This window comes from Anolis carolinensis, chromosome 2 (genome assembly GCF_035594765.1).
Source record: "Anolis carolinensis isolate JA03-04 chromosome 2, rAnoCar3.1.pri, whole genome shotgun sequence".
NCBI classification, from domain to species: domain Eukaryota; kingdom Metazoa; phylum Chordata; class Lepidosauria; order Squamata; family Dactyloidae; genus Anolis; species Anolis carolinensis.
Window position 1 is genome coordinate 313,255,279 of NC_085842.1, and position 26,544 is coordinate 313,281,822.

General features: G+C 42.4%; 1 protein-coding gene across 6 annotated transcripts in view; it reads left to right on the forward strand.

Annotated features, from left to right (window-relative positions):
- skor2 (SKI family transcriptional corepressor 2) overlaps positions 1-26,544 on the forward strand; it is a 91,728-nt gene that overhangs the window by 36,202 nt on the left and 28,982 nt on the right. For all 6 annotated transcript variants that reach the window (XM_062972574.1, XM_062972577.1, XM_062972578.1 and 3 more), the window contains exons 2-4: positions 7,518-9,834; positions 14,612-14,672; positions 17,010-17,084. In XM_062972574.1, the coding sequence (XP_062828644.1) occupies positions 7,546-9,834; positions 14,612-14,672; positions 17,010-17,084 (2,425 nt within the window). In that variant the 5' untranslated portion in view covers positions 7,518-7,545. The remainder of the gene's footprint in view (positions 1-7,517; positions 9,835-14,611; positions 14,673-17,009; positions 17,085-26,544) is intronic.

The following is a 26,544-nucleotide window of genomic DNA, read 5'->3' on the forward strand; positions in this document are numbered from 1 at the left end:
TGTGTTGTTTTGTTGTGCTCTGTCATTTATGTTTTGCTGCAATATTAAGTGCCCAGGGCTACTGACCTGACATTATGGCTACCCAGAGAACATCCTTGTAAGCAACAAACAATCAATGGCTACATTCTGTACATGTTACATAGACCTTGGATAAGAATTGCCCAAATTGCATTAGATATTGCTCATGCTTACTTTGTCTTTGTCTGAATAATTCTGAAGTTCTATCAAAATACTAGGGCTTGGAATAAACATGATCTACCTTTATCATTGCTGTGAGTACGTTGAGTCCTAGTGGATCCTTTGGGCTTTGAATTGATTATAATATTCCAAGTGAGGCCAGACCCGAAATGGAATAGAGTAGTGCTATTAGTTCTCTCAATTCAAACAATACATTCATTTTGATTCATCCTAGAATTGCATTTGGCCTTTTTGGGTTACACATCACACTGTTGGCACATATTTAGCCAACAGACCCCTTCGTTATTATTTTTGTGTATTGCTATCAAGACAGTCAGGATAACAAAGGCAGATGAGGCTTCATGCTCATAATTGCAACTTCTTGCTCAATGATAGATCATCCTCAGCAGGTTACTGTCTATTCTCTTTTTGAAGACAGCCAGAAAAGAAGGCCCAATCATGTCTCCAGGCAATTGGTTCCACTCTCATTGTCAAAAAGTTTATTCTAATGTTCAATCAAAACATTTAGGCTAGGCTACAAAAAACAAACACACAGGTAGAGGGTACGTAAAACATAGCCCAGCTGTACTACACATGAAGGGAACTTTGTGAGTATTGTTGATCACAAACCAATTGTCATCCATCCTCTATTTGTACATTTTTTTTCTGTCTCTTTCTCCTTCTATTTCTTATTTTCCCCCTCACATTATGAATTTTCAGGGAAGGGACTGATCGCTCTTGCCAGAAGTCAGAGCGGATTTCCTAAAGAAAACATTTTGAAATCAATCCAAGACTATGTTCCAGTTTGGAGTGCTCTTGGATCCGTCTCCCCAAATGTCAACTCAGATAGATGGGCAGTCAGGAATGTTTATTATCAGTTTCAGCAGATATGCCAGCTGTTCCCTGTCCTAGAATTGGAAGATCTAAAGAACATAAGTGCACTTGCTAGTATGTAGTATCAATGGTGGACTTCTCAATGCACTGTACATTGAGCTATTTCTGTACCAAGCTCAGAAACTCCATTTAGTTCAAAATATGGCAGCCAGATTGGTTACAGACATAGCCAGGGATGAACACATAACACCAATATTTAAAAGATTATACTGGTTTCTGAGCAAAATACAAAGTGTTGGTTATTAAAACCCTACATAATTTGGGTCCAGGTTACGTGAGAATCACCCTCAAGGTTGCTTCTCTGGGTCTCAACACAACTCCCATGTCAGTAGTTGGTGACTCATGAAACAGAATACTTGTTATCTTTTTATCTCAAGAAAAAATAAAGGTTCTTCTAATACAAGAACAATAGCCATTGCAAATATACCTAGGCATAGCACAAAAGCTCATTGTTATTCCCATCTTCTTTGTTAAGCTGAACCCTTCTGCCGAGCATTACTTCAGCTGTCTCAAAAGGAGAGATAAAAAGAAACTTCCATCTTAAATCACCCCAGTGCTATTTTTAGCATTTTCTTCAGCTCAAGCCAAATATGTGTTTATTCAAATGTGGGTTAGACAATGGTCGGTAAAATTTATTTCTTTGGCTAGGACTGCATCCTTAAACACTTTCAGGCAATTGTCATCACTGTTGTCTTTTAAGAATTTGGAGATGTAAGTTGCCCAGAAGTGTGTGGAGCATAAATATCAGCAAGTCTTGATGGCACAACCCTATCAATTCAGTTTACAAAAGCCTTGCAGAGTATATTGTTATTTGTAATGTGTATGTGCCCCCAGTGGCACAGCATGTTAAAGTGCTGAGCTGCTGAACTTGCTGACCCAAAGGTCGCAGGTTCGAATCCGGGGAGTGAAGTGAGTGCCCGCTGTTAGCCCCAGCTTCTGCCAACCTAGCAATTCGAAAGCATGCAAATGTGAGTAGATCAATAGGTACCGCTCCGGTGGGAAGATAACGGCGCTCCATGCAGTCATGCCAGCCACATGACCTTGGAGGTGTCTACGGACAATGCCAGCTCTTCAGCTTAGAAATGGAGATGAGCACCAACCTCCAGAGTCGGACACAACTAGACTTAATGTCAGGAGAAATCTTTACCTTTACCTATGTGCCTTCAAATTGTCGAGTTAGTTATCCATGAATTTCATAGGGTTTTCTTAGGCAAGGGAGAGGTAGTTTTGCTGGTTACTTCTGCTGAAATATAGCCAACAGTACTTGATATGCCTTGGTGGTCCCCCATTCAAGTACTAAGGAAAGTTGCTCCTGCTTAGCTTCCAAGATCAGATGGAATCTGGTACCTTTAAGGTATTTAGGTACTTCTATCATTATCTCTTACCTAGATTCTGGCATGGAAAAAATTGCTTGCAATTGAGAAGAATAGGATAAATACAATGTGTTGTAATATCTGTGAGGATTTGTGTTCAAGACATGGATACACAAAACCATGGAAGCTCAAGTCCCATTATATACCATGGTGTAGTAAAATGGTATCACTTCTGTTAACTGGAAAACAACTCAAATGTTTGCTTTTTGGATTTAAAAAGAAATTGCCCCATAGTCTAATGTGTGGCTACAGAATCTGTGGATACAGAGGGGCAATTGTATATAATTTTTATTGAGATTTGGACCTTTGGAGAAAGGAACTTATATATAGACCAAAATGTGGAATTTTGCATAGATTGCACGGTGCAACCTTTGTGCAGAATGACAAAGCTGTGCAATGAATGCACATCCAAATGGTTGAATGAGGCGTCTTCCATTCAGTCAGGTGTTTTTCCTTCCTCCAACTTCATTTGCCAATCATCCCTCATTACAATACATGTAAGACAGCTAAATGAAATAAACATAACATTAAAATGCTTAAGAGTAATATCAAGGTCCAAATCCTATTTCTTTTGCCAACATATACAGTTGTGCTATAACTATTCTATTTTATTTATCTGGTACCTTTTGATGTCATTTTTAATTCCCAACATACATGCAAAAATGGAATTTAGGAATGTTTTGGAGGAGAAAACATTCAAATTCACTTTTTTTTCCTCCAATGTCTTTGTTCCATCTTTAGGCTTTGAAAATATACTTTAGCAAGCAGAGGCCTCTTTTTCCATCATCTTCATTATATATTTTGCATTATCTTTGCAAGATGAATCTATAAGAGCAGTTTGCTTGGCAAAATATATCACATTGTGTTGCTTTCAGCTCAATATTATTGCCTAAGCTGATGGGAGGTGAAGGGCCAAACATTTGAAAACATGGCAAAATAGCATGAAACTTTCTCCAGAAAAACAATGGAAAAAGAAGTGCGCAGATCTTCTACAATTAAAGATATACAGAGAATGGGTCAGCTCAACCATTGGGCAGAATGAAGCAGCTGCCTCAGCCACCATTCTGGGGGAAAGAGAAGGGAAATCATTTGCTGATAGTTGTTTCTGTGCTTCTACAAGGGTTGAATGAAAAGTAATGCCTCCACCTTCGTTACTTGGGTTTGGATGGGAATATTTTAATAGATCAAACGCAGAAATAATCCTTAGAATGTGCTCTTTAACTACCACTATTCACTTTTCCACATAATCACCAGACAATTGGATACATTTCTGCCAACGATGAACAAGTTTTCTGAAGCCGTCACGGAAGAAGTCGACACTCTGTTTCCGCAACCAGCGTCTCACAGGACCCATCGTGCAAAGAGCCAAGCAAAACAATAATGTGACCCACACGTTCTTGTGAAATGCCAATGATGCTTGAAATTTCTCTGTGAGTGATACGACGATCGTCCTGAATCAATCTGTCAACCTTTTGCTTGTGAAACTCGGTGGTTGGATCGTCGTATCACTCAATCTGACAACCTTTTCCTTGTGAAACTTGGTGGTTGCTGTCACAGGACGTCCAACTCTTTGTTTGTCACGCAAATCAGATGTTCCCACCTCAACATCTTTAAACTAACTTGCCCAACGATGCACAGTACTCACATCAACACAATCACCATAAACAGCTTGCATTCTCTGATGAATGTCCTTTGGGGTGACACCTTCTGCTGTCAAGAATTCAGTGAGTGCACGTTGCTTGTCGCATTGACCAACCATCTGCACAGGGTTCTATACTTCGCACTTTAACAACACAACCATTCAATGCTAAGGCTTCCCTCCAAATGGAGCTGTAGAGGAGAGTCTACTGAACAAGCCGGAACCTGCCGCAGACCGGTACTGCCGTCTGTTGAGTAGTTACGAAGGTGGAGGCATTACTTTTCATTCAACCCTCGTACTATCAGGAGATGTGGGGAGTTTATGTCTCATATGTTGAGCTTTGAATACCACATTTGGTTCTCCACATTTGCAGGTTTGCCCATGCCTGCTCTATACTGTAGAATTAATGCAGTTTGACACTGCTTTAACTGCCCAATGCTATGGAATCCTAAGAGTTGCAGTCTGACAAGGTCTTTAGCCTTCTCTGCCCAAAATTGCTGGTGATTTTCCAAACTGCAACTCCCAGGATTCCATAGCCTTGAGTCATGGGAATTAAAGTAGTGTCAAACTGCTTTAATTCTACAGTGTTTATGCACCCTTGGTGGATGCCCTGGCCAGTGTGGAGTCCTGAGTGTTTTGCTCCCCATCCTTGTTATACAGCTTTCATTGAAATGATGGTTGCATGTCTAATTTTAGAGCAACATAGGAATTTTATTTCATGAGGATGCAGGCAAGTGGCTTACAGGCTTTTTTCATTACTGGTTTGTTCTGTCCATAATAAGCCACCTCCGGTAAGGAAATCAAATCTTTTAAAGATGGCCTGTTTAAGCCTCCTTAAGAGGCTTTGGTGTTATTAAATTGCACTTATTTCAGTATCTTTTTAAAAAAATGCCTATGGAGTTTCCAATCACCGGTGCATTTAAATTTGATGCAAGTGATTCAGCCTTTGAGTGTGGGCCTTTCCATGGTACATAACTATATTACAGCCAGCCCTCTGTATCCATAGGTTCTGCATCCATAGATTCCACTAACCACAACTCAAAAATAGTCATAAAATCTGAAAAAGCAAACCCTGATTTTGCTTCATACTGAGAATTAAGCAATAAGCATGTCTTTCTGTAGCCTCATGCCATTTCACAAATCTTCAGGCTCCCTCTTCAACTTGATTGAGTTGCTCACTATTGTATATAATAGATGCCATTTTACTACTCCGTTGTATATCATGGGACTTGAACATCCGAGGATGCTGGTATCTTGGAACCAAACCCCAATGGATACAAGAGAGCCCACTGAATAGGCTGAATGTCCAAAATGCTTGGCACTTGAAGTGCTTTGGATTTCAGATATTTATTATTATTTTGAAATACCTATATTTGTACCTGTTATGTACATAATGAGATGTCTTGGGGGTAAGACCCATTTGTAAACACAAAAACCATTTATGTTTCATTCAAATGCACCTTCTGCCCATAGCCTAAGGGTAACTTAGGGTAACTAAGGGTAGACACAATATTTTTTCATATTTTGCACATGGAACAAAGTTTGGGTATGTTGATCCTCCAGAAACTAAAGGTGTCACTATCTTAGCCACCCATGTGGACCATTTGGGGTTTTGAAATATAATGGGTCCTCAGTATCCAGGACCCAATGCGGATACCAAAATAGCCCTATTATGTACAATGGCATAGTAAAATGTGTTTCTTATTTAAAAGGGCACATTCAAGGGGGCTATATATATACACACACACCAATAGGAAATCTTCCACAAACATACACCACCACATACCGGGCTGTGGCGCAGGCTGCTGAGCAACCAGCTGCAGTTAGCTGCAATGAATCACTCTGACCAGGAGGTCATGAGTTCGAGGCCAGCTTGGAGCCCTGTGTTTGTCTTGTCTTTGTTCTACGTTAAGGCATTGAATGTTTGCCTTATATGTGTAATGTGATCCACCCTGAGTCCCCTTCGGGGTGAGAAGGGCGGAATATAAATACTGTAAATAAATAAATAAAGAATATATATATATATATATATATATATATATATATATATATATATCACCCAGATATGTTTGTGTGTTCAAGCAGTGGATAGCTGCATCTGTGGATACAGAGATCTCACTCTGTTTCAGAATTCCGGTTAAGGGAAACTCAAATTCACAAGCTCTAGGGGTTTTGGACTCCAACTCCTATAAGGGTCAACTGCTTTGGACGATGGGAGCTTAAGTCCAAAAATAGCGAGAAAACCAGAATGGAGTAATTGCTGCTCTAGCACCTCACCAAACTCCTGAGATGCACCTGCACTGTAGAATTAATGCAGTTTGACTCCACTTTAACTGCCATGACTCCATGCAATGGAATCATAAGACCTGTAGTTTGGTGCGGAACCAGTATGGGTTGTTGTATGTTTTCCGGGCTGTATGGCCATGTTCTAGAAGTATTCTCTCCTGACGTTTCACCCACATCTATGGCAGGCATCCTCAGAGGTTGTGAGGTATGGAGAAACTAAGCAAGGAAGGTTTATATATATCTGTGGAAAGTCCAGGGTGAGAGTCCAGGGTGAGAGAAGTATGGTTTGGCAGAGAAGGATGAAGACCATGTAAAATTATAACTCCTGGGATTCCATCACATTCAGCCAAGGCAGTTAAAGTGTGGTCAGACTGTGTTAATACTACAGTGTTGATGCCCTCAGAATCCCAGGGTTCCACAGTGTTATTACAATTGGGAAAGGTGTTGATAAGGCCGCTTAACCAGCCAGGGTGGCCCCATGAAAACCTACCTTTGGGCATTGATGGAATTACGAGAGGCAGGCTGCCGAGGATGGGGTGACTGAGATTTGGGAGAAGCTAATGTATTTAAACTATTAAACATCAAAAGTATTAAAGGACACAAATGATTGAATTGTTTTATTCTAATTTTTATGCAGTCCCCAAGTTACAAACAAGATAGGTTCTGTAGGTTTGTTCTTAATTTGAATTGGTATATCAGCTGGAACAATAATATTTTAAAGTGTAATTCCAACCAAGTATAAGCCTTAGATAGCATAGGGAAGGGTCAGCACCCCTGTAGTGTTCGTCTTGCTGTCTGTGCCCCTGTTCAGAAGATTTCACCTCACTTTCTGCCCCTGAGAGAATTAGATTTTGGAAAATGTGGCTTGTTGTGGAAACAAGGATTGGTGATAAAGCTTCAGTGGAGACCTTTCCCCCAATAATAACACTTTCAGGAGTGAATTTCCCTTACGAGGGGTAGATTTCTCTCACTTACTGTTGTCTCACCCTCATTCTTAACTGGTTGTTTGTAAGTTGGATGTTTGTAACTTGGGGACGGCCTGCGCTCATATTTACTTGTTTCAGATTGTTTCGTATTTGTAGTGAGTTGCAAACAAGGGGTGCCAGTCCTCATGAACTCCTTTTTCTCTCTCTGTCTCTCTTCTTCAGGCGGTGGCAAAGGGGCTCCCGGTGGACCATGGCCAGCAGCAGCCCTTTGCCCGTCGTCCCTCCGGACTTGCTCCTGCCGAATCCCTCTGGCGCTTTCCCGGGCCCCCCTCTGAGCCAGGGCCCCCCTCCTCCTCCTCCCCGCAGAGCCAGCACCCCTTCAGGACCCCCGTTGCCCACCATGAAGCCCAACCAGGTGGGCCAGGTGGTCCTCTACGGCATCCCCATTGTGTCGCTAGTGATCGACGGGCAGGAGCGCCTCTGCTTGGCCCAGATCTCCAACACGCTGCTCAAGACTTTCAGCTACAATGAGATCCACAACCGTCGGGTGGCCCTGGGCATCACTTGTGTGCAGTGCACCCCGGTCCAGCTGGAGATCCTTCGCCGGGCAGGTGCCATGCCCATCTCGTCCAGGCGCTGCGGGATGATCACCAAGCGAGAAGCCGAGCGACTCTGCAAGTCCTTCCTGGGCGAGAACCGTCCACCGAAGCTGCCAGACAACTTTGCCTTCGATGTGGGGCATGAGTGCGCCTGGGGCTGCCGGGGCAGCTTCATCCCAGCCCGGTACAACAGCTCACGGGCCAAGTGCATCAAGTGTGGCTACTGCAGCCTGTACTTCTCACCCAATAAGTTCATCTTCCACTCGCACCGGGTGCCGGAGGCCAAGTACACGCAACCCGATGCCGCCAACTTCAACTCTTGGCGGAGGCACCTCAAGCTCAGTGACAAGAGCCCCCCGGATGAGCTGGTCTTCGCCTGGGAGGACGTTAAGGCCATGTTCAATGGTGGGAGCCGGAAGAGGGCCCTCCCACAGGCTTCCTCTAGTTCCCATCACCATCACTCCTTGTCCGTCGGGGGTGCAGCGGGGGCCACCTCACATTGCCCACCTCTAGGGGGTGCCGTCAAGGCCTCTCCGGGTGTGGTGGGTGCAGGAGGGGGTCTGCTCAGCCCGCACCTCTTGCCGCCACCGCCTCCACCTCCACCAGAGCTCCACCACCCACACCACCTGCCTTCCAAGCGCGGACGCTTCCTCGATGGCACCGAGGCCGAGCTGCAGGAGGCGGTGGCTGCTTTGGTCCAAGGGGGCGGTAACAGCAAAGCCCCCCGCAGCTACCCGGTGATCCCGGTGCCCAGCAAGGGGCCCTCATCCTTTGGGGGTGTGCTGCAGAAGTTCCCGTCATGCGGAGGGCTCTTCCCGCACCCTTACGGCTTCCCCGCTGCCGCCTTCGGGCTGTGCCACAAGAAGGAAGAGGCAGAGGGGATGGGACAAAGCGGGACCAAAGCCAACTCTGCGGCAGCTTCTGTCTCTGCTGCCCCGACGGCAGCAGGGCTCTCAAGCCTTTTCTGGCCCGGCGCAAGGAAGGACGCTGCCACTGCTGCTGCTGCTGCAGCTGCTGCCGCTTTCTACCCTCCCTTCTGCATGTTCTGGCCACCCAGGGCCCCTGGAGGGCTCCCTGGTCTTCCGACGTACCTCCAGCCCCCGCCTCCGCCTCCTCCTCAGCCCCCCAACTGCACCGTTGAGGGCCCTGGGTTGCTTCGGCAAGCCTTCCTTGACTTAGGAGACCCCAGCGGGGAAACTGGGACCCCCGGGGCATCAAGCGGAGAGAGGGAGGCCCGGGGCTTCGAGGGCGAGGAGGCGGCACCCTCTCCTCCTGCAGAAGGGGGTCCCACAGCTCCTCCACCTGCTTTGCTGGAAGAAGCACCTCTGAGAGTCAAGGGCAGTGCCTCTTCCTCCTCCTCTTCTTCATACCACCATTCCAGCGCCTTCCGCCCCGTCGGGGGTAAAGAGGACTCAGAGAGCTTGGCCAAACTCCACCATCACCACCACGCGCATCATACCCACCCACAGTCCTCCTCTTCCTCGCCACCTTTGCTGCTCTTGAGCTCTGAAAGGGAGCCGTCGGGTGCCCATCGCCTCCTCCTGTCCCCTGAAGGCACCAGTTGCAGCTTCAACAGCGAAGAGGAGGAAGAGAGCAGCCCTGAGGAAGGGCAGCCAGAGGAAGAGGAAGGGGAAGAGGAGACCGAAGTGGATGTCGAGGGACACAAGGCACCCGAAGAAGAAGAGGAGGAGGAGGAGGAAGAAGAGGAGATGCGGGAGGAAGCGGAGCCCGACGTGGTGGTGGAGCATTACCTTCCCAGCCGAGGCCTGACGGACCCAGGGGAGGACAATGGGGGCCCCGATCCTGAGAAGCAGCAGCTTTCCCCCTCGCAGCCCCCTGCTCTTCCTCCCGCTGCCTCCCCCAAAAGGACCAACAGCCCCAGAGACATCCTCCAAGCTGCCCAGGAGGCGACGCAGCGGTCCATGGCCCCCTACAAAGATGTAAACATAAACAACACCCCCTTTCCCCCCTTTCTAGCAACTTCATCACATATACTAAATTCCACTGAGTGCTACACTTAAAATCTGGGAAGCCACTGTTCTCATCACATTAGTTTGGCTTCAAGTGTAGGATAGAGCATTCTTTGCAAATTTCAAGCGTGGGGTGGCAGCATTTTTTTTCAAATATTTGAGGCGGTGGTGGGGAAGTGGATTTTTGTTAATGATCTGAATGTTTGGCCAGTTCTCTAATGTGATGGCATTTGTTGCTCCCAGGTTTAAAATGAAACATTTCCCCAATTTGTGGGAGGGGAAATTGTGGGAGGAGCCAAAAGTACCCTTGTACTTTTGAAAAGAAAAGCTTTTCTTTTGCTCACTGAGGTTTTACTTTGCCAGAACAATTTCTTTTTTTTTAAAAAAAATAGCCTTTTCAGGTCCTTCCCTTCCGTTCCCTTCCCTTCTCTTCCTTCTGTAATATGTTTGTGCCTTGTGTTGCATGGGAAAGCTGGGAGAGAAGGATGATGATGATGACTATTATTATTATTATGCCATATCTCCATGCTGTGTAGTCCTGGTAGTTATAATTTCCCAAGGTCCATACCCTTCTCTTGGTGCATTTACACTATGGAATGAATGCTCTTGGACCCCACTTTAAATACCATAGCTCCATACTATGTGGTCCTGGGAGTTATGCCCTTCTCTGGATGCATCTGCACTGGAGAATAAATGCACTGGGGATCCATTATTATTATTATTATTATTATTATTATTATTATTATTATTATTATTATTATTATTATGTCTCCATGCTGTGCCGTCCTGGGAGTCATAGTTTTCCAAGATCCATACCCTTCTCTGGATGCATTTACACTATGGAATGAATGCTCTTGCACCCCACTTGAAATGCCATGGTTCCATGCGTTGGAGTCCTCCTGGGAGTTATAATTTCCCATGGTGTTACTTCCTGGGCAATGGTGTGCTACTTACTTTGAAATTAGTTGTTACTCTCCAGAAACTTTGTTTGTGGCTGCCACCAACAAGGTTGTGTGCTGCAGGATCATAGGTAAAGATTTTCCCTTGGCATTTAGTCATGTCCGAATCTGGGGGTTGGTGCTCATCTCCATTTCTAAGCAGAAGAGCCGGCATTGTCCGTAGACACCTCCAAGGTCATGTGGCCGGCATGACTGCATGGAGCGCCATTACTTTCCCGCCAGAGTGGTACCTATTGATCTACTCACATTTGCATATTTTCCAGCTGCTGGGTTGGCAGAAGCTGAGGCTAACAGCGGGACCTCACTCTGCTCCCCAGATTTGGACCACCCACCTTTCGGTCAGCAAGTTCTGCAGCTCAGTGGTTTAACCCGCTGCACCACTGGAAAAATGCCCTCCATTCCCTTCCTCTGGGCTCTTTTGCTTAGCTAGAGCAATAGAACACCCTGGCAGGCAATTCTAAGTCTCCCCCAAAACTTCAGATCCCAAATTCCATGGAAATTGCAAAGGTATCAACCTGGTGTAAATGTGTAATGTGGGTAGTTAGCCTCATAGGAAGAAACAGTGGCCCCTTTTTGGGACAGCATGGTGTAGTGTAGTGGTTTGAGAGTTAGACTACGGTTGTGGCTTCATTCCTCACTCAACCATGGAAACCCACTGGGTGATCTTGGGCAAGTTACACTCTCTCAGCCCCAGAAAACCCAATGAAACAGTTTCAAACCAGGAACAGATTTCCTTATTCAGAGGCTGATCGCCATCTGTCAGGAGTGATTTGATGGTGTACTATGATTTCTATTCCTGGGTGATAAATGTCATTTCCTAATTGGTTCTGTCATAGAAACATGGCAAAATGTTATTACACTGCCAAAACTTTGTCTTTGCGCAAGGGACATGATGCTATGATAGCACATTATGGTTTCCTGGGACACTGTCCACCAATTTAACAAAGTTTCAGCCACAAAAACAAAGTTTCTGAAGTAAAACAATGACTTTCAAAGTAAATACAACCCAATGAAACAGGAAATAACACTTTCAATCAGGAACAGATGTTTGTTATTATTTAAAAAAATTATAAAATTTTTGAAAATTTGCCAAAAATCTGAGGATAAGTCAAATATTCTTAGATTTGGTGAGCTAACAGTGGTTTTTGTTTTCTACCACTGTAGCAAATTTCATTAGGATAGCTCAAAAAATGAGGGAGAGAGAGGCCCCTCGATTTTCCAATAATGTCTTGTGATGATTTCTCCTGCCTCTTTTCTTATTGCTATTACTATACATCTAGAGATCTAAACCCCTGTATCTGCAGGACCAGTATCAGTTGTTTCATTTATACACACCCAACTAAGTATGGCTTCTTTAGGCATTTTTAGGTCCTTCAGTATGACTCTACTATGGTATTGCTTTCAGTAGAACTCAATCTAGTCTGTGGTTTCGCAAATCCATGTGAAGTCCAGAAATATATCCTCTATGGAAATGCCATATAGTATATGTGCCTGCAGGTCATCTGTCTACTTATGGTGACCCCATGAATTTCATAGATTTGGGAGATCTAGAGTGGGATGTTCTCGTAAGTAAAATAAAGTGGTTTTCCTTTGCATTTTCCCCCACTTTCATGAAAGCCCTGCATCCCTAACTCCTGTAAATGTGGAAGACTGTCAATAAATGGATATTAGTTGTAAAGGCACTATGGAACATTCTGGTTTAAAAGGAAGGCAACTTTATCTGGGTCTCAGGAATGCACAATTTGATCTGAGCTACCCAGGATCTCTTTTTATAGACATCCTGTTGACTTTAGCTTGATGGAACTGAAATGTCAGCTTCAGCTTCATCCAATGGGCACCAAGTGGGCTTGAAATCAGATCCCATGTATGTTTGCTTACTCCCAAACAAGCCTTGTTGTGTGTTCATGGATTGTGTGCATTGTGTGCATTTCACATCCGTGGTAAAGATTATTGTCCTATGAAAAAAAGAGTAAACAAACTGTGGTACTCCAGATATTGTGGGACTGCATTTTCCAGTATTCCTTGATGCTGGCAACCCAGGTTAAGGCTGATGGGACCTGCAGTCCAACAACACTGGAAATATTGACTTTTCTCCAGTTTCTTCTGACCAGAGATAAATTGGAAAAGGCTCTTTTGAACTCACAAATCTTATTTCTGAGGGTCACACTATCTAGAGCAGGCTTGAACAAATTTCAGCCCTCCAGGTGTTTTGGACTTCAACTTCCACAATTTCTAACAGCTGGTAGGCTAGAAGAATGGGTCTGGTGGAAAGCCCCATTGATTCAATAGATCCCCATTTGTTTATGCAGATGTCTATCTGTGGTCCTCAACTATTTTCTCGATGGTTGCCATCATCCCTGGTTTCTTGCTACTAAATATTTGAACTCTTTTGGATCTTCTCAATCAAGAGCAGGGTAAAAAGGATCTCATCCCTGGGATTTGTTTGATTCCATTTACCAGCCAAACTGAAAATGTACGGCATGTTGTGAACAAGGTTCATTTATTAAGTTCCCACAAGAAGAACCACAGGAAACATACATAAACATGGCTTATGTCTACAGTCCAGCCCAGTGGTTTCCAAGCTTTGGTCTTCCAGGTGTTTTGGACTTGAGCTTCCAGAAGCCCCAAGCAGCTTGGCCAAGAGTTGGGAATTCTGGAAACTAAAGACCAAAACATCTGGAGGACTAATGTTTAGAAACCACAGGTCCAGCCCAATAATATTAGTTTGGAAGCTTGATTTTTATGGGTCTGCTCTATACAGGACTGAGTCTGAGTCCCATCACTTGGCTTGACCTCTCTTGGTTAGTCCAAACTAGAACAGATCTATTGAATCAACTGACGAATAAATAAATCCCATTGATTAAATCCATTTACTTCTATGAGGATCTGCAGTAGGTTTGAGACTTTTGTCTCCAAAGATAAAGGCTCCCAACCTTCCCATTAGCATGACCATAACTGACTGAGGATAATGGACATTTTGGAAGGCAGCAAGATGATACAGTCTGAGACAGTTCTGGACGAATGCTTCCAAAAGGAAGAAAATAGACTAAAACAAGACATCCACATTATTTTGTATGCTCAAGCCCTACCACATAGTGGTAAGGTGTATACTGTACTTGGAGGTATACCTAGAGATAGCAAATAGCACTTGATTGGTTGGTCATGAGTTCTCCAAAATCTGCGGCCCTATAGAAGCCATTGAATGATACCTCCAATCATCCCTGACCATTTGCCATGTGGATAGAGGGGCTGGTGAGAGTTACAGACCAACCACATCCAGATATCAAAGGTTCCCTATCTCTTGAGGAAAAACAAGTCTAAACCAGTGAGCATCATCTTCAATAGTGAATGATTGGTCTGCTCCCACACAAACCGGACTTTCCCCAAAAGTAAACAAGGGTCAGAATTTAGACAAATATAAACATATAATCCTCAGCTCTCAATTTGGGGAACATGCTCCCACTGACATCAGTCTGGCACTTCCTCCATTCAGAAGTGTTTACCTAGAAGTCTGTCTCAATGAAATTAAGGGGGCATCCAGCTTAGGAAACATGGCTCGTGGAGCATCTATTTTAGAGATTGGTGTTTTAAAACCAAGCATCTTTTGATCCAGAAACCCACAGGAAGACCTCAACTAATTAAGCATAGTTTTTATTCCTATTCTAGTCCTGCTTCTGTTCTGTTTCTTTATTTCCTGCCTGCCCTCTCTATCCTGTTAATTGCTCATCGACTGAAGTGGGTTTTCGTTGTTTTAATTTGTCTCTGTTCATTTGTTTTCATTCTGGCAGATTCAGAAGAGCAAGGAAGGCAGCCAAGTTGTCGTATCCCTGAAGGAAAATAATTTCTCAGGCAAGACACAAAGAAATCTCTCTCTCTCTCTCCTCTCTTTATTCTCACTCACGTACAACTAAGAACATTGTTGAAATTGACTAAGGCTATCCCTGGGTGGAGTCTGGGTTATGTCCTTGGATGTTAAATCTAGCATACAGCCACACACACACATATATACCTACATACACAACATATTATTCTAGATTAGATCAGGCTACTATTAGACTATAGTAGATTAGTCTGCTGTGTGAGTAACACACAAGTTTCATGTAACACTCAAAGCTGTTTTTCCAGCTCCAAAGTGTTTGCATGCCACTTCCATCTTGTTGTAATGCCTTCCAAATAATTTCTCATTTATGACCACTTGAAAGCAACTCTCTCATAGAATATTGTGGAGCTGAGAATGTGTGACTCATCCAAAGTTATCCAAGCAAGGAATTGAACTGTATCATAGTCCAATGCTCTGTTACAACACCAAAATATGAGATATAGATATAGATATAATTTTACTGCACTGGATTTAACAGGCATATCCATTAACAGTACATACTCATTTCTTTATTATGTTGTATCTGCTTTCAATAATCCAGTCTGATAGAAAGATGCCTATACCTGTAGCACGCACACACACACACACACACACGCATGCACACATATATGAATGAAGCTGGCATCAAGTTGGTGTTTTATATGCACGCAAGTTCCCTTACACAAGCAGCTTGTGTAAGGTTTTGGGCCTCTGTAATGTCAACCCAATGGGTCCTTGATATCCACTGGGTTTTTGGCCCAGCTACCCACCCACCCATATTCCAAGGTCCCATTATATATAATTGTGCAATAAAATGGTTTTATATAATGGCAAAACCAAGGCTTGCTTTTTGGATTTTTAAAGATATCTTCTGGCAGTGGATGGCTGACTCTGCAATGGGAAAATCTGTGCAAATGGAGGGCTGGCTGTATCCAGTCTGCCGTTGCATAAACACATTTCTACATGTATAGCTATTGCAGCTGTAGTCAAATATACTTGGATGGTGCGCAACTCCTCATCAACATTTTCAGTGATCTACTGGAATTGCACAAACAACAAAGCACTATGTTAGCATTCACCATATTATTATCCATCACTTACCTACCTGATTATAGATTTACACTGTACCAACACAATGCAAGAACTGGCTCAGTCTTTCTCTTTCTTTTTTACCCTGGAGGAACCTTAATAATTTGAAATTTTCTTGGAAGCCTTGCATAAAAATTACTAGATGTCTAGCTCAAACATGATCTGTCATGAAACTCCTAGCAACCGTTCGGTTTAGAATACAGTCTAATTAGACTGTGAGTTTTTGGTATTCATAGAGGTTTAGTTCCAAGATACCCAAGAAGCTAAACTCCTTATTACATTCAACAGTGTAGTAAAATGGCATCTCTTATACAAAAAGGGAAAATATTTGGATTTTTTTCAAAAAGAAAACATCCAAGCTGTGAATGGTTGAAACCCATAGATGCAGAATAAGTGAGTACAAAGGGTTGACACATCAATATGTATATTATAGACCAGGCATGTACAAACTTGGGCCCTCCAGGTGTTTTGGACTTCAACTCCCACAATTCCTAACAGCCTATCGGCTGTTAGGAATTGTGGGAGTTAAAGTCCAAAACACCTGGAGGGCCCAAGTTTGCACATGCCTGTTATAGACAGTGTTTCTATACTGATGAATCAATGATAAATTTATATATCAACACAATACATGAGACACTGATATTTAGCTGTATATTTTCCAGAGGGACGACTAGTTCATCTTTCACAACAAAACACCATATTTATTGTGACATGGATTTCAAAGCTGCAGCATATTTGTATCGGTTGAAGAAGGCTGAGGTCCGCAAATGTCATAATAAATGTCTTAGCCTTTAAGGTTCCACAAGTCTCTTTATTGTTTAACTAATCGATGAAGTAGACCGTTCATTTGCAAAGCTTGTTAGAAATTTCTTCTTGCCGATTAGTCTCAAAGCTGCTACTGGATTCCTTTATTCTCTTGTTTTGCTAAAAGATATTTAACACAGCTATCTCTCTGCAGACTAACATCATTTGTTAAAGCCAACGCTTGAATCAATTGAACTTAACTAAATGTTGACTTGGCCAAGTTCCCATTGATTCAAAATCCCCTCTAGTTTGTTGTATCAATAATTGGGATTCAGAGCTCACACTCAAGCAATGCATATTTTCCCTGTCTATATATTGGAATCTTTGCATGCTTAATACTGTCTCCATACTTTAATTGATGCATGTGTGTGTGATATTTGATATTTTAGAGAATTTCATATATATAATATAATATGTTGTCCTTTTGTTTCCAGATAAAAACAAGGAGCACAGTTTTTTCATCACGGAAACTGAACACCCGGCAGGAGACTTCTGGAGAAATATAGCTGGTAGGCTCCCAAATGGGGATAAATAGATATTTCCGTAACCCAATCCAATGTATGTTTACACAGAAAGAAGCCCTACTGTATAATTATATAATTTTATATATGGATTTTCCCCTCACATGTTTGCAAGTCTTTGCAAATCCTAGATAGATATAATTATCTATATAGAGAGACATGTCTGGATAGATATATATGAATATAGATATATAGGGCTTGCAAATATTACAAGGAGGGAATGCACACACAAATATATATAGACGTGTCTAGATAGATATGACTGTCGATATATAGGCCTTGCAAATCTTGCAGGAGGAAATACAGAAAGAGAGAGAGAGATGTCTAGATAGATACAGTATAAACATAGACACATGGGGCTTGCAAATATTGCAAGAGGGAAATGCACATATAGAAAGAGGATTTGCAAACGCTTCAGTGGGATGTGCTTATGTAAAATTAGTATATATAATTATAGATCTATATAGAATCATAGAATCGGGAGAGACCTTGTGGGCCATCCAGTCCAACCCCATCCTGCCAAAAAGCAGGAAAATCACATTCAAAGCACCTCCAACAGATGGCCATCAAGTCTCTGCTTAAAAGCCTCCAAAGAAGGAGCTTCCACCACAGTCCAGGGCAGAGAGTTCCACTGCTGAACAGCTCTCACAGTGAGGAAGTTCTTCCTAATGTTCAGGTGGAATCTCCTTTCCTGTAGTTTGAAGCCATTACTCAGCGTCCTAGTCTCCAGGGCAGCAGAAAACAATCTTGCTCCCTCCTCCCTATGACTTCCCCTCACATATTGATCCATGGCCCTCATCATGTCTCCTCTCAGCCTTCTCTTCTGCAGGCTAAATACGCCCAGCTCCTAAAGCCACTCCTCATAGGGCTTGTTCTCCAGACCCTTGATCCTTTGAGTCACCCTCCCCTGGACACATTCCAGCTTGTCAACATCTCCCTTGAATTGCTGTGTCCCGAATTAGACACAGTGTGATTCCAGGTGTGGTCTTACCAAGGCAGAATAGAGGGGAGCATGACTTCTCTGGATCTAGATACTAGACTCCTATTGATGCAGGTCAAAATCCTATAGGCTTTTTTAGCCGGCGCATCTCATTGTTGGCTGATGTTTAACTTGTTCCCCACGAGGACTCTAAGATCTTTTTCACACGTACTGCTGTTGAGCCAGGTGTCCCCCATTCTGTATCTTTGCATTTCATTTTTCCTGCCTAAGTGGAGTATCTTGCATTTGTCCCTGCTGAAGTTCATTTTGTTAGTTTCGGGCCATCTCTCTAATCTGTTAAGATCATTTTGGATTCTACTCCTGTCTTCTGGAATTCTGAGCTATCCTTCCTGGAGCCGCCGATGGCACAATGGATTAAATCCTTGTGCTGGCAGAATTGCTGATCTGAAGGTTGGGTTGCTGATCTGAAGATTGCTAGTTCAAATCCAGAGAGAGCGTGGATGAGCTTCCTCTATCAGCTCCAGCTCCATGTGGGGACATGAGGGAAGCCTCCCATAAAGATGGTAAAAACATCAAGACAGCTAGGCATCCCCGGGCAACATCCTTGCAGATGGCCAATTCTCTCACACCAGAAGCAACTTGCAATTTCTCAAGTCACTTCGGACATGAAAAAAACTATCCTTCCCAATCTAAGTCATTAATAAAGATGTTGAACAGAAGTGGGACTAGGATGGAACCCTCTTATGGCACTCCACTCTTCACTTCTTTCCAGGATGAAGATGAAGCCTTGGTGAGAAGCACCCTTTGGGTTCGTTCACTTAGCTAATTACTGATCCACCTAGCCGTAGTTTTGACTAGTCCATATTTGACTAGTTCGTTTGCCATATCTAGCTCTGCATTGTTCATAAAGGCATTGAATGTTTGCCTATTACAATGTTGGAAGCTGGCCTGAGTCCCCATAAGTCCCCATAGGGAAGGATACAAATGAAGTATTTATTATCATTTTTTTGTGTCAGGAGCGATTTGAGAAACTGCAAGTTGCTTCTGGTGTGAGAGAATTGGCCATCTGCAAGGACGTTGCCCAGGGGACCCGTGGATGTTTTGATGTTTTTACCATCCTTGTGGGAGGCTTCTCTCATGTCCCCGCATGGAGCTGGAGCTGATAGAGGGAGCTCATCCACACTCTCTCCAGTTGGATTCGAACCTGGCACCCTTCAGGACAGCAACCCAAGTCATAAGGCTTTAATCCACTGTGCCACTGGGGGCTCGGAGTATTTATTATTACAGTAGAGTCTCACTTATCCAACACTCGCTTATCCAACGTTCTGGATTATCCAACGCAATTTTGTAGTCAATGTTTTCAATATATCGTGATATTTTGGTGCTAAATTCATAAATACAATAATTACTACATAGCATTACTGCGTATTGAACTACTTTTTCTGCCAAATGTGTTGTCTAACATGATGTTTTGTTGCTTCATTTGTAAAATCATAACCTAATTTGATGTTTAATAGGCTTTTCCTTAATGCCTCCTTATTATCCAACATATTCGCTTATCCAACATTCTGCCGGCCCGTTTATGTTGGATAAGTGAGACTCTACTGTATTATTATTATTATTATTATTATTATTATTGTATGACACAGCAAACAAGATAGACATGTTGGATTTCGTATCACAGAATCACAAGTCGAACACTTCTCAAGGGTTTAGGACTGTGTGATGTATTTTCGGATGATGCATTATTATTATTATTATTATTATTATTATTATTATTATTATTATTGTTGTTGTTGTATGACACAGCAAACAAGATAGATATGCTGGATTTCGTATCACAAAATCACAAGTCGAACACTTCCCAAGTGTCTAGGACTGTGTAATAATAATAATAATAATAATAATAATAATAATAATAATATTATATCGGGTTGATCCAATCTTTCTCTCAAATTGCAAAGGATTGCAGCCTTGAAAACCCTCTAATTAAACAACTGGGTATTTTAGTAGAAGGGGATAGAAAATAAATTAAGAAAGCAGCGATATTATAACTAAAGGAAAAATGCAAACAGGGAGGAGCATTGCAACATTAATAACAAAAAGATTATTAATTGCTGGGCCTATTTCAGCAGGAAATTTCGGGGAACATATCAGGTTACACAATGGCGCAGGCTGGGAAGGTGGGGAGGGTGGAAAGAAAAGAAAAACATAAAATGGCAATAATTGAAATGTTCTCTTTGAAACCTTCCATTAAAAAGGATCACAGCTTATTGCTTTTAATATCTGTCAGAGAGACATTAAAGGTGTTTTATGAGATCTATGGCAACATTTATATTATCTCCGTGATAATGATCTCTACACAAAATGTATAATACATTGACAAAAATTACATTATACAAATTAAATGGAACCACCTTTTACTGATTGCTAAATGTCTCCAAGGGGTTTGGGGGGAGGGAGGGGAGGGGAACGTGATTAGAAGTTTTGATACTGAAGTTGTCTGTCTATTGCCGGGCTGAGAAGGGAAGCGGGTTTTGTTTCTTGGGAGAGAGAGAGAGAAAAAAAGGGAATCTAATTTTCCATTTATGTAATGCAAACTGTCTTGGCTTTGACTATTCACGGTTAATTGACTGTCAAACGAGGTTGTTATCCCGAGGCTATGTCTGCAAATTTGCCTGTCAAATGAGACAGAGAGAGCAAGGCTGAGAGAGGGAAAGAAGGAGGGAGGGGGACAGAGAGAGAGAGAGAGAGAGAAAAGAGGGATGGAAGGAAGCAAGCAAAGGAAAAGGCTACTGCAATCCTAAAGAAAACCTCCCTGTAATAGCACCAGCAAACAAACACCATTTGGAGCCTACCAAAATTAAAAAAAATACATACCAATTGATCCAGCCTGTTGATACCAAGTGACAACTTCCTTCCAAAAAGAAAATAAAATCCCGCATGAATAAAATTCCCATTTAGAAAAAAAGGTGGAAGGGGAAGACAAAGCAATAGGCTCTTAAGTAAAGTGAATAGATGATAAAAATGGATATGGGAGGGATAATGTGGCTTGATGATGAAATAGCTCATTAGGGAGACAGGGATCAACAAGAAAACATTCCGGAGTAAATTATGGAAAGGGTTTTGGATCTTTCTGGGCCCCTTGAGTTGTAGCAGATTCTACCATGTATGATGTGTTGTCGAAGGCTTTCATGGCCAGGGTTGTTGTATGTTTTCCGGGCTGTGTGGCCATGTTCCAGAAGTATTCTCTCCTGACGTTTCGCCCACATCTATGGCAGGCATCCTCAGAGGTTGTGAGGTCTGTTGGAAACTAGGCAAGTGGGGTTTATATGATGTGTTGTCGAAGGCTTTCATGGCCAGGATCACAGGGTTGTTGTGTGTTTTCGGGGCTGTATGGCCATGTTCCAGAAGTATTCTCTCCTGACGTTTCGCCCACATCTATGGCAGGCATCCTCAGAGGTGGTGAGGTATGGAGAAACTGAGCAAGGAAGGTTTATATATATCTTTGGAAAGTCCAGGGTGAGAGAAGAACTCTGTCAGTTGGAGGCCAGTGTGAATGTTGTAGTTAATCACTTTAATTAGCAAAATGGAAAATTAGTAAAATGGAAAAGGCCATTTTACCTCAGTACATAGCTTCCTATCTTATGCACTTATATGTCTTCCTAAAAGTGAAATTCATGGATACGTAAACACTCCGTATGCACACACATCAAACAGCTCTATGGCACCTGAAAGACTTAGCAAATGCATTTTGGCATAAGATTGTCATGGGCTGGAATTTGTTGCATGCATTGCAAGCAATGAATTGAATGGACTCCAGTCCAGGGAAGCTTGTGCTGTGATAGATTTATTGGTGTTTAGATGCAGCAGGGCTCTGTGTTATTTTTACTGCATTATTAGACTGTATCACTTGACGTACAGTAGAGTCTCACTTATCCAACCTTCGATCATCCAACGTTCTGTATTATCCAACACAGTCTGCTCCCAGCCGGATCCACAATTATTTCTCTAGGAAGCAACACACAGTGGGCCAACAAGCCCAAAAACAACACAAGTGCAGCCATGCTCCCAAACTAGTGGCAGACTTGTCGTAAAACAGGATGTTTTGGTGCTTAATTTGTAAAGTCATAACATAATTCGATGTTTAATAGGCTTTTCCTTAATCCCTCCTTATTATCCAACATTTTCACTTATCCAATGTTCGGCCGGCCCATTTATGTTGGATAAGCGAGCCCCTACTGTAATACATGTTGTTGTTTCTGCTGTTATTGTCTTTTCTGACTTATAGAAAAGTCTTTTCTGACTTACAGTGACTCTAATGCAAATCTATAAAGGGTTTTCTAGGCAAGAGTTGCTCAGAGAAGGTTTGCCTTTGCTTTCCTCTGAGGCTGAGAGAGTGTGACTTGCCAAAGGCCACTCAGCGGGTTTCCATGGCTGTGTGGAGATGCATATCCTCATTTCCAGTTGTAGTCCAGTGCCAAACCACTTCACTATGCTGGGTCTCTACGATACGTGATTTCCGATTATCTATTAATTTTGTTTATTTGTTTTCTAATGGCCATATCAGTTAGAACTGATGGAACTGAGGGTTGTGGACTGAAATACCTAGAAAATCAGCATCTCTCAGTATCAGAGTTGGGGACCTAGGGTGCATCTAGATTGTGGAACTAATAAAGTTTGATATCACTTGAACAGCAATGGCTGAATGCTATGGAATAATGGGAGTTGTAGGTTGGTGAGGAACTAGCAGTCTTTGGCAAAGAAGACTCAAGATCTAGTAAAGCTACAGCTTCCATCATTGCATATCTTTGAGCCATGGCAGTTCAAGAGGTGTTAAATACATTTATTCTACAGTGTACCCATAACATACCAGTGCAAACTAACGGTTGGATTGGTTGACTAGGAAGACAAGAAATGAGAGTTAGTTATGGTAACTCTCTGGATGGCCTTGGGCAAATCACATCTCTCTCAGCCTTAGAGGAAGGCAATGAGAAGCCACCTCTGACTCAAGTTTACAATGAAATACCCTTGATAGGTTCACCTTAGTGTCACCATGAATTTGAAATTACTTGACAGCACACAATAACAACAGGTATAATCATAATATGTTCAAACAGCTCAGTTGGGTATAACAAAGTGCTTTTTTGAAGTCCCCATGGTTTCAGTTCTGATTTGCAAAGCTGCAGGTGTATGGATGGATGCTCTCCTGGGTATTATGGTTCATATCAACTTTCCTTTTCCAATAACCAGAGAAGAGCACCTGTATCTCATGTGAAATTCTCCCCTTTGGATCCCTGGTATCTCCAAGGATAAAAGCAGATTAGTAACAGGTGAAGCAAAGCACCTCTGAGAAAAGGAGAACTCGGGATGCACCAACCCTGGAGATTTATTGTGTTTTGACACTACTTTAACTGCCATGGCTCAATGCTATTCAATTGTGGGGACTGTAGTTTGTTGAAGCAACAGCACTCTTGAGCAGAAACTACAGCTCCCATGACTCCATACCATTAAGCCATTGAAGTGAAAGTGGTACTAAATTGCTTTAATTCTATAGTGTAAGTTCAACCTTGGACAGATGCTTCCAACCCAACTAGACTAGTGGCCCTAACATATATCCCACAGACTACTCATGACTTTCATTGTCAATGAGTAATACTTTGGGGAAAATAATTGAAAATAAGTAGCTGTGACAAGGATACACATGTACATATGTGCACATATGTAGATCTGTGTGCAGAGGCCTTTGCATATGTACCTTCAATTTACTGGGAGTTGACCTTAGAAAGGCATTGGAGAATTTAGAGATTCCTAAATAGTTTCTTAATACAATCCATGAATAATCATATCATGTCTTTAAAGGAACATACTGTTCATAGATATATCATGTGTTGGCTGGGGATCATGGGAAATGTAGTCCAACACACACTGATCTAGAAAGGCTGGCGAAGTGATTGACAATTCATATTGCCACTGTAATTGCAGTAGGGCTTATTCTATTTGGAAGACCTGCCTAATGAGCCACAAGTCACAGAAAGAATAATCTCAATCTTTTTTCCCCTTTCATATAATTTCCACACTGAGAGTAAAATTCCTTAAAAACAGTTCTCGGGATGTATTGGAAGATTTTGCCATGTTTTTCACTAAAAAAGGAGCCGGGCTATGGCACAGGCTGGTAAGCAGCTGCTGCAATAAATCACTCTGACCATGAGGTCATGAGTTCGAGGCCAGCCCATCGGGGTGAGCACCCATCAATTAAAAATAAAATATAGCCCCTGCTCGTTGCTGACCTAGCAACCCGAAAGATAGTTGCATCTATCAAGTAGGAAATAAGGTACCACTTATAAAAGTGGGGAGGCAAGTTTAACTAATTTACAACGTTGGAATGAGGAAGTGCCGTCAGAGTGGATGATGAAGCAGCTGCTCCCCCCTGTGGCCAGAATTGAACATCCCCTCAGGAGAAGGTTAAATTGCCTCTGCGTCTGTCTGTCTGTCTGTCTCTGTCTCGGTTCGATGTGTTTATGGGCATTGAATGTTTGCCCTATTTATTTATTTATTTATTTATTTATTTATTATTTACAGTATTTATATTCCGCCCTTCTCACCCCGAAGGGGACTCAGGGGACTTACAATGAACACATATATGGCAAACATTCAATGCCAACAGACAAACAACATTCAGTTTAGACAGACACAGAGGCATTTAACATCTTTCCAGCTTCACGATTCCGGCCACAGGGGGAGCTGTTGCTTCACCGTCCAGTGGTGGCTGTTCTTCCTCATTCTTTTTCCTCGTGTTTTGCCGGCAGTTTTTATGGTGTTGTAAATTAATTAAATTAGCCTCCCGCATAAAGCGTACCTAAATTTTCCCTACTTGACAGATGCAACTGTCTTTCGGGGCTGCATAGGTCAACAGCAAGCCGTGGCTATTTTTTTTAATGGTCAGAGGCTTAACCCGACCCGGGCTTCGAACTCATGACCTCTCGGTCAGTAGTGATTTATAGCAGCTGGTTACTAGCCAGCTGCACCACAGCCCGGCCCCAAATTGCCCTACATGTATATAATGTGATCCGCCCTGAGTCCCCTTCGGGGTGAGAAGGGCAGAATATAAATACTGTAAATAAATAAATAAATAAATAAATAAATAAAATGTCTGACAACACACTAAATAAGTTGAGTTGATGAAGCCCCTTCCTCTCAATTACATCAACTGGAGTTTTGGACTTCAACTCCCACCATTCCTAACAGCCTCGGGCCCCTTCCTTTCCCCCATCAGCTGCTTAAGTGGGAGTTGAAGTCCAAAACACTTGGAGGGCCGAAGCTTGCCCATGTCTGATGTAGACCCACCTGAAATGAGCTGTATTTACTATACTGAAATCCTTTGAAAATGTGTCCTCAGATCCTTCAAAAACAAAGAAACAGGGTCTATAGTTTGTTTGTCTGCCTTAACAAACACCCAGGAACGTTCCTTCTTCTGGAGGCTCCTTTAGTGCTGAAACGATGAAGGAGGGGAGAGCCAGCCCTGAATGAAATCCACTAGAAATCCAATCAATGAGCACCTCTTGCAAATGCATTCAAATGGTGGCAGGAAGCAACTAATGAAAATCAATTAAGTTATGAATTAAGTTGGAAAATTTGCTAATGAAAACGGGAAGCTTAATTAAATGTATTTTTTAACTCAACTAACGGACTTAGGTCGGAATTTCCGCATGAACGTTCTTCCTGAATCACGACATTAATTAAGGTATCTATCAATTAAGCAAGCCACCCTGCTAAAGAGCCAACATAGTTTATATTATCCACTGGATAATTTACCCCAAAATTAGATACAGTAGACTCTCAGTTAACCGACACCCATGGGAGTTGGCAAATGCCAAAAAATGTAGGTTATTTGTTTTATTTATTTATTTACAGCATATATATCCTGCCCTTCTCATCCCAAAGAGGACTCAGGGCAGAACACAGAACATACATATGCGGCAAATATTAAATGCCATTTTATATACAGATAAGACAGACAATTATACATAGATAGAGATATATAGGCTTTCCCGCTTTCGGCATCTTGGAGGTATGTGCTCGGTTGGGGGGGGGGGTGCTATCGCTCCATCTTTTTGCCAAAGAGCTTTGTTCTTAAAAATCCTTCTTTTGATCTAATCGCTGGCATTTTCTGGCATTTCTGGGTGCCTTTAAAATACCTCCCCACTTTTAAGCAGTACCTATTAATCTACTTAGCATAGTTATAATGGAAGACCTAGAGATTCCCAAAGATAATATTTGTGAATAATCAAATCCACAAATGCCAAAACTGCAACTCTGGGGGATGAACTGCATGGCAGGCTGAATCTTTTTATTCAGACAGGCTTTTAAAGATGACAGTTTTTAAGATCAAGTAATGGAGTGCTGTGGTTTTTAGCTTCGAATATGTTTTAATGACTTTTAACTGTGATTTTTTAATACTGTTTATATTTAGTTCTGTTTTAATGTTTGCATATTTGCATATTTTAA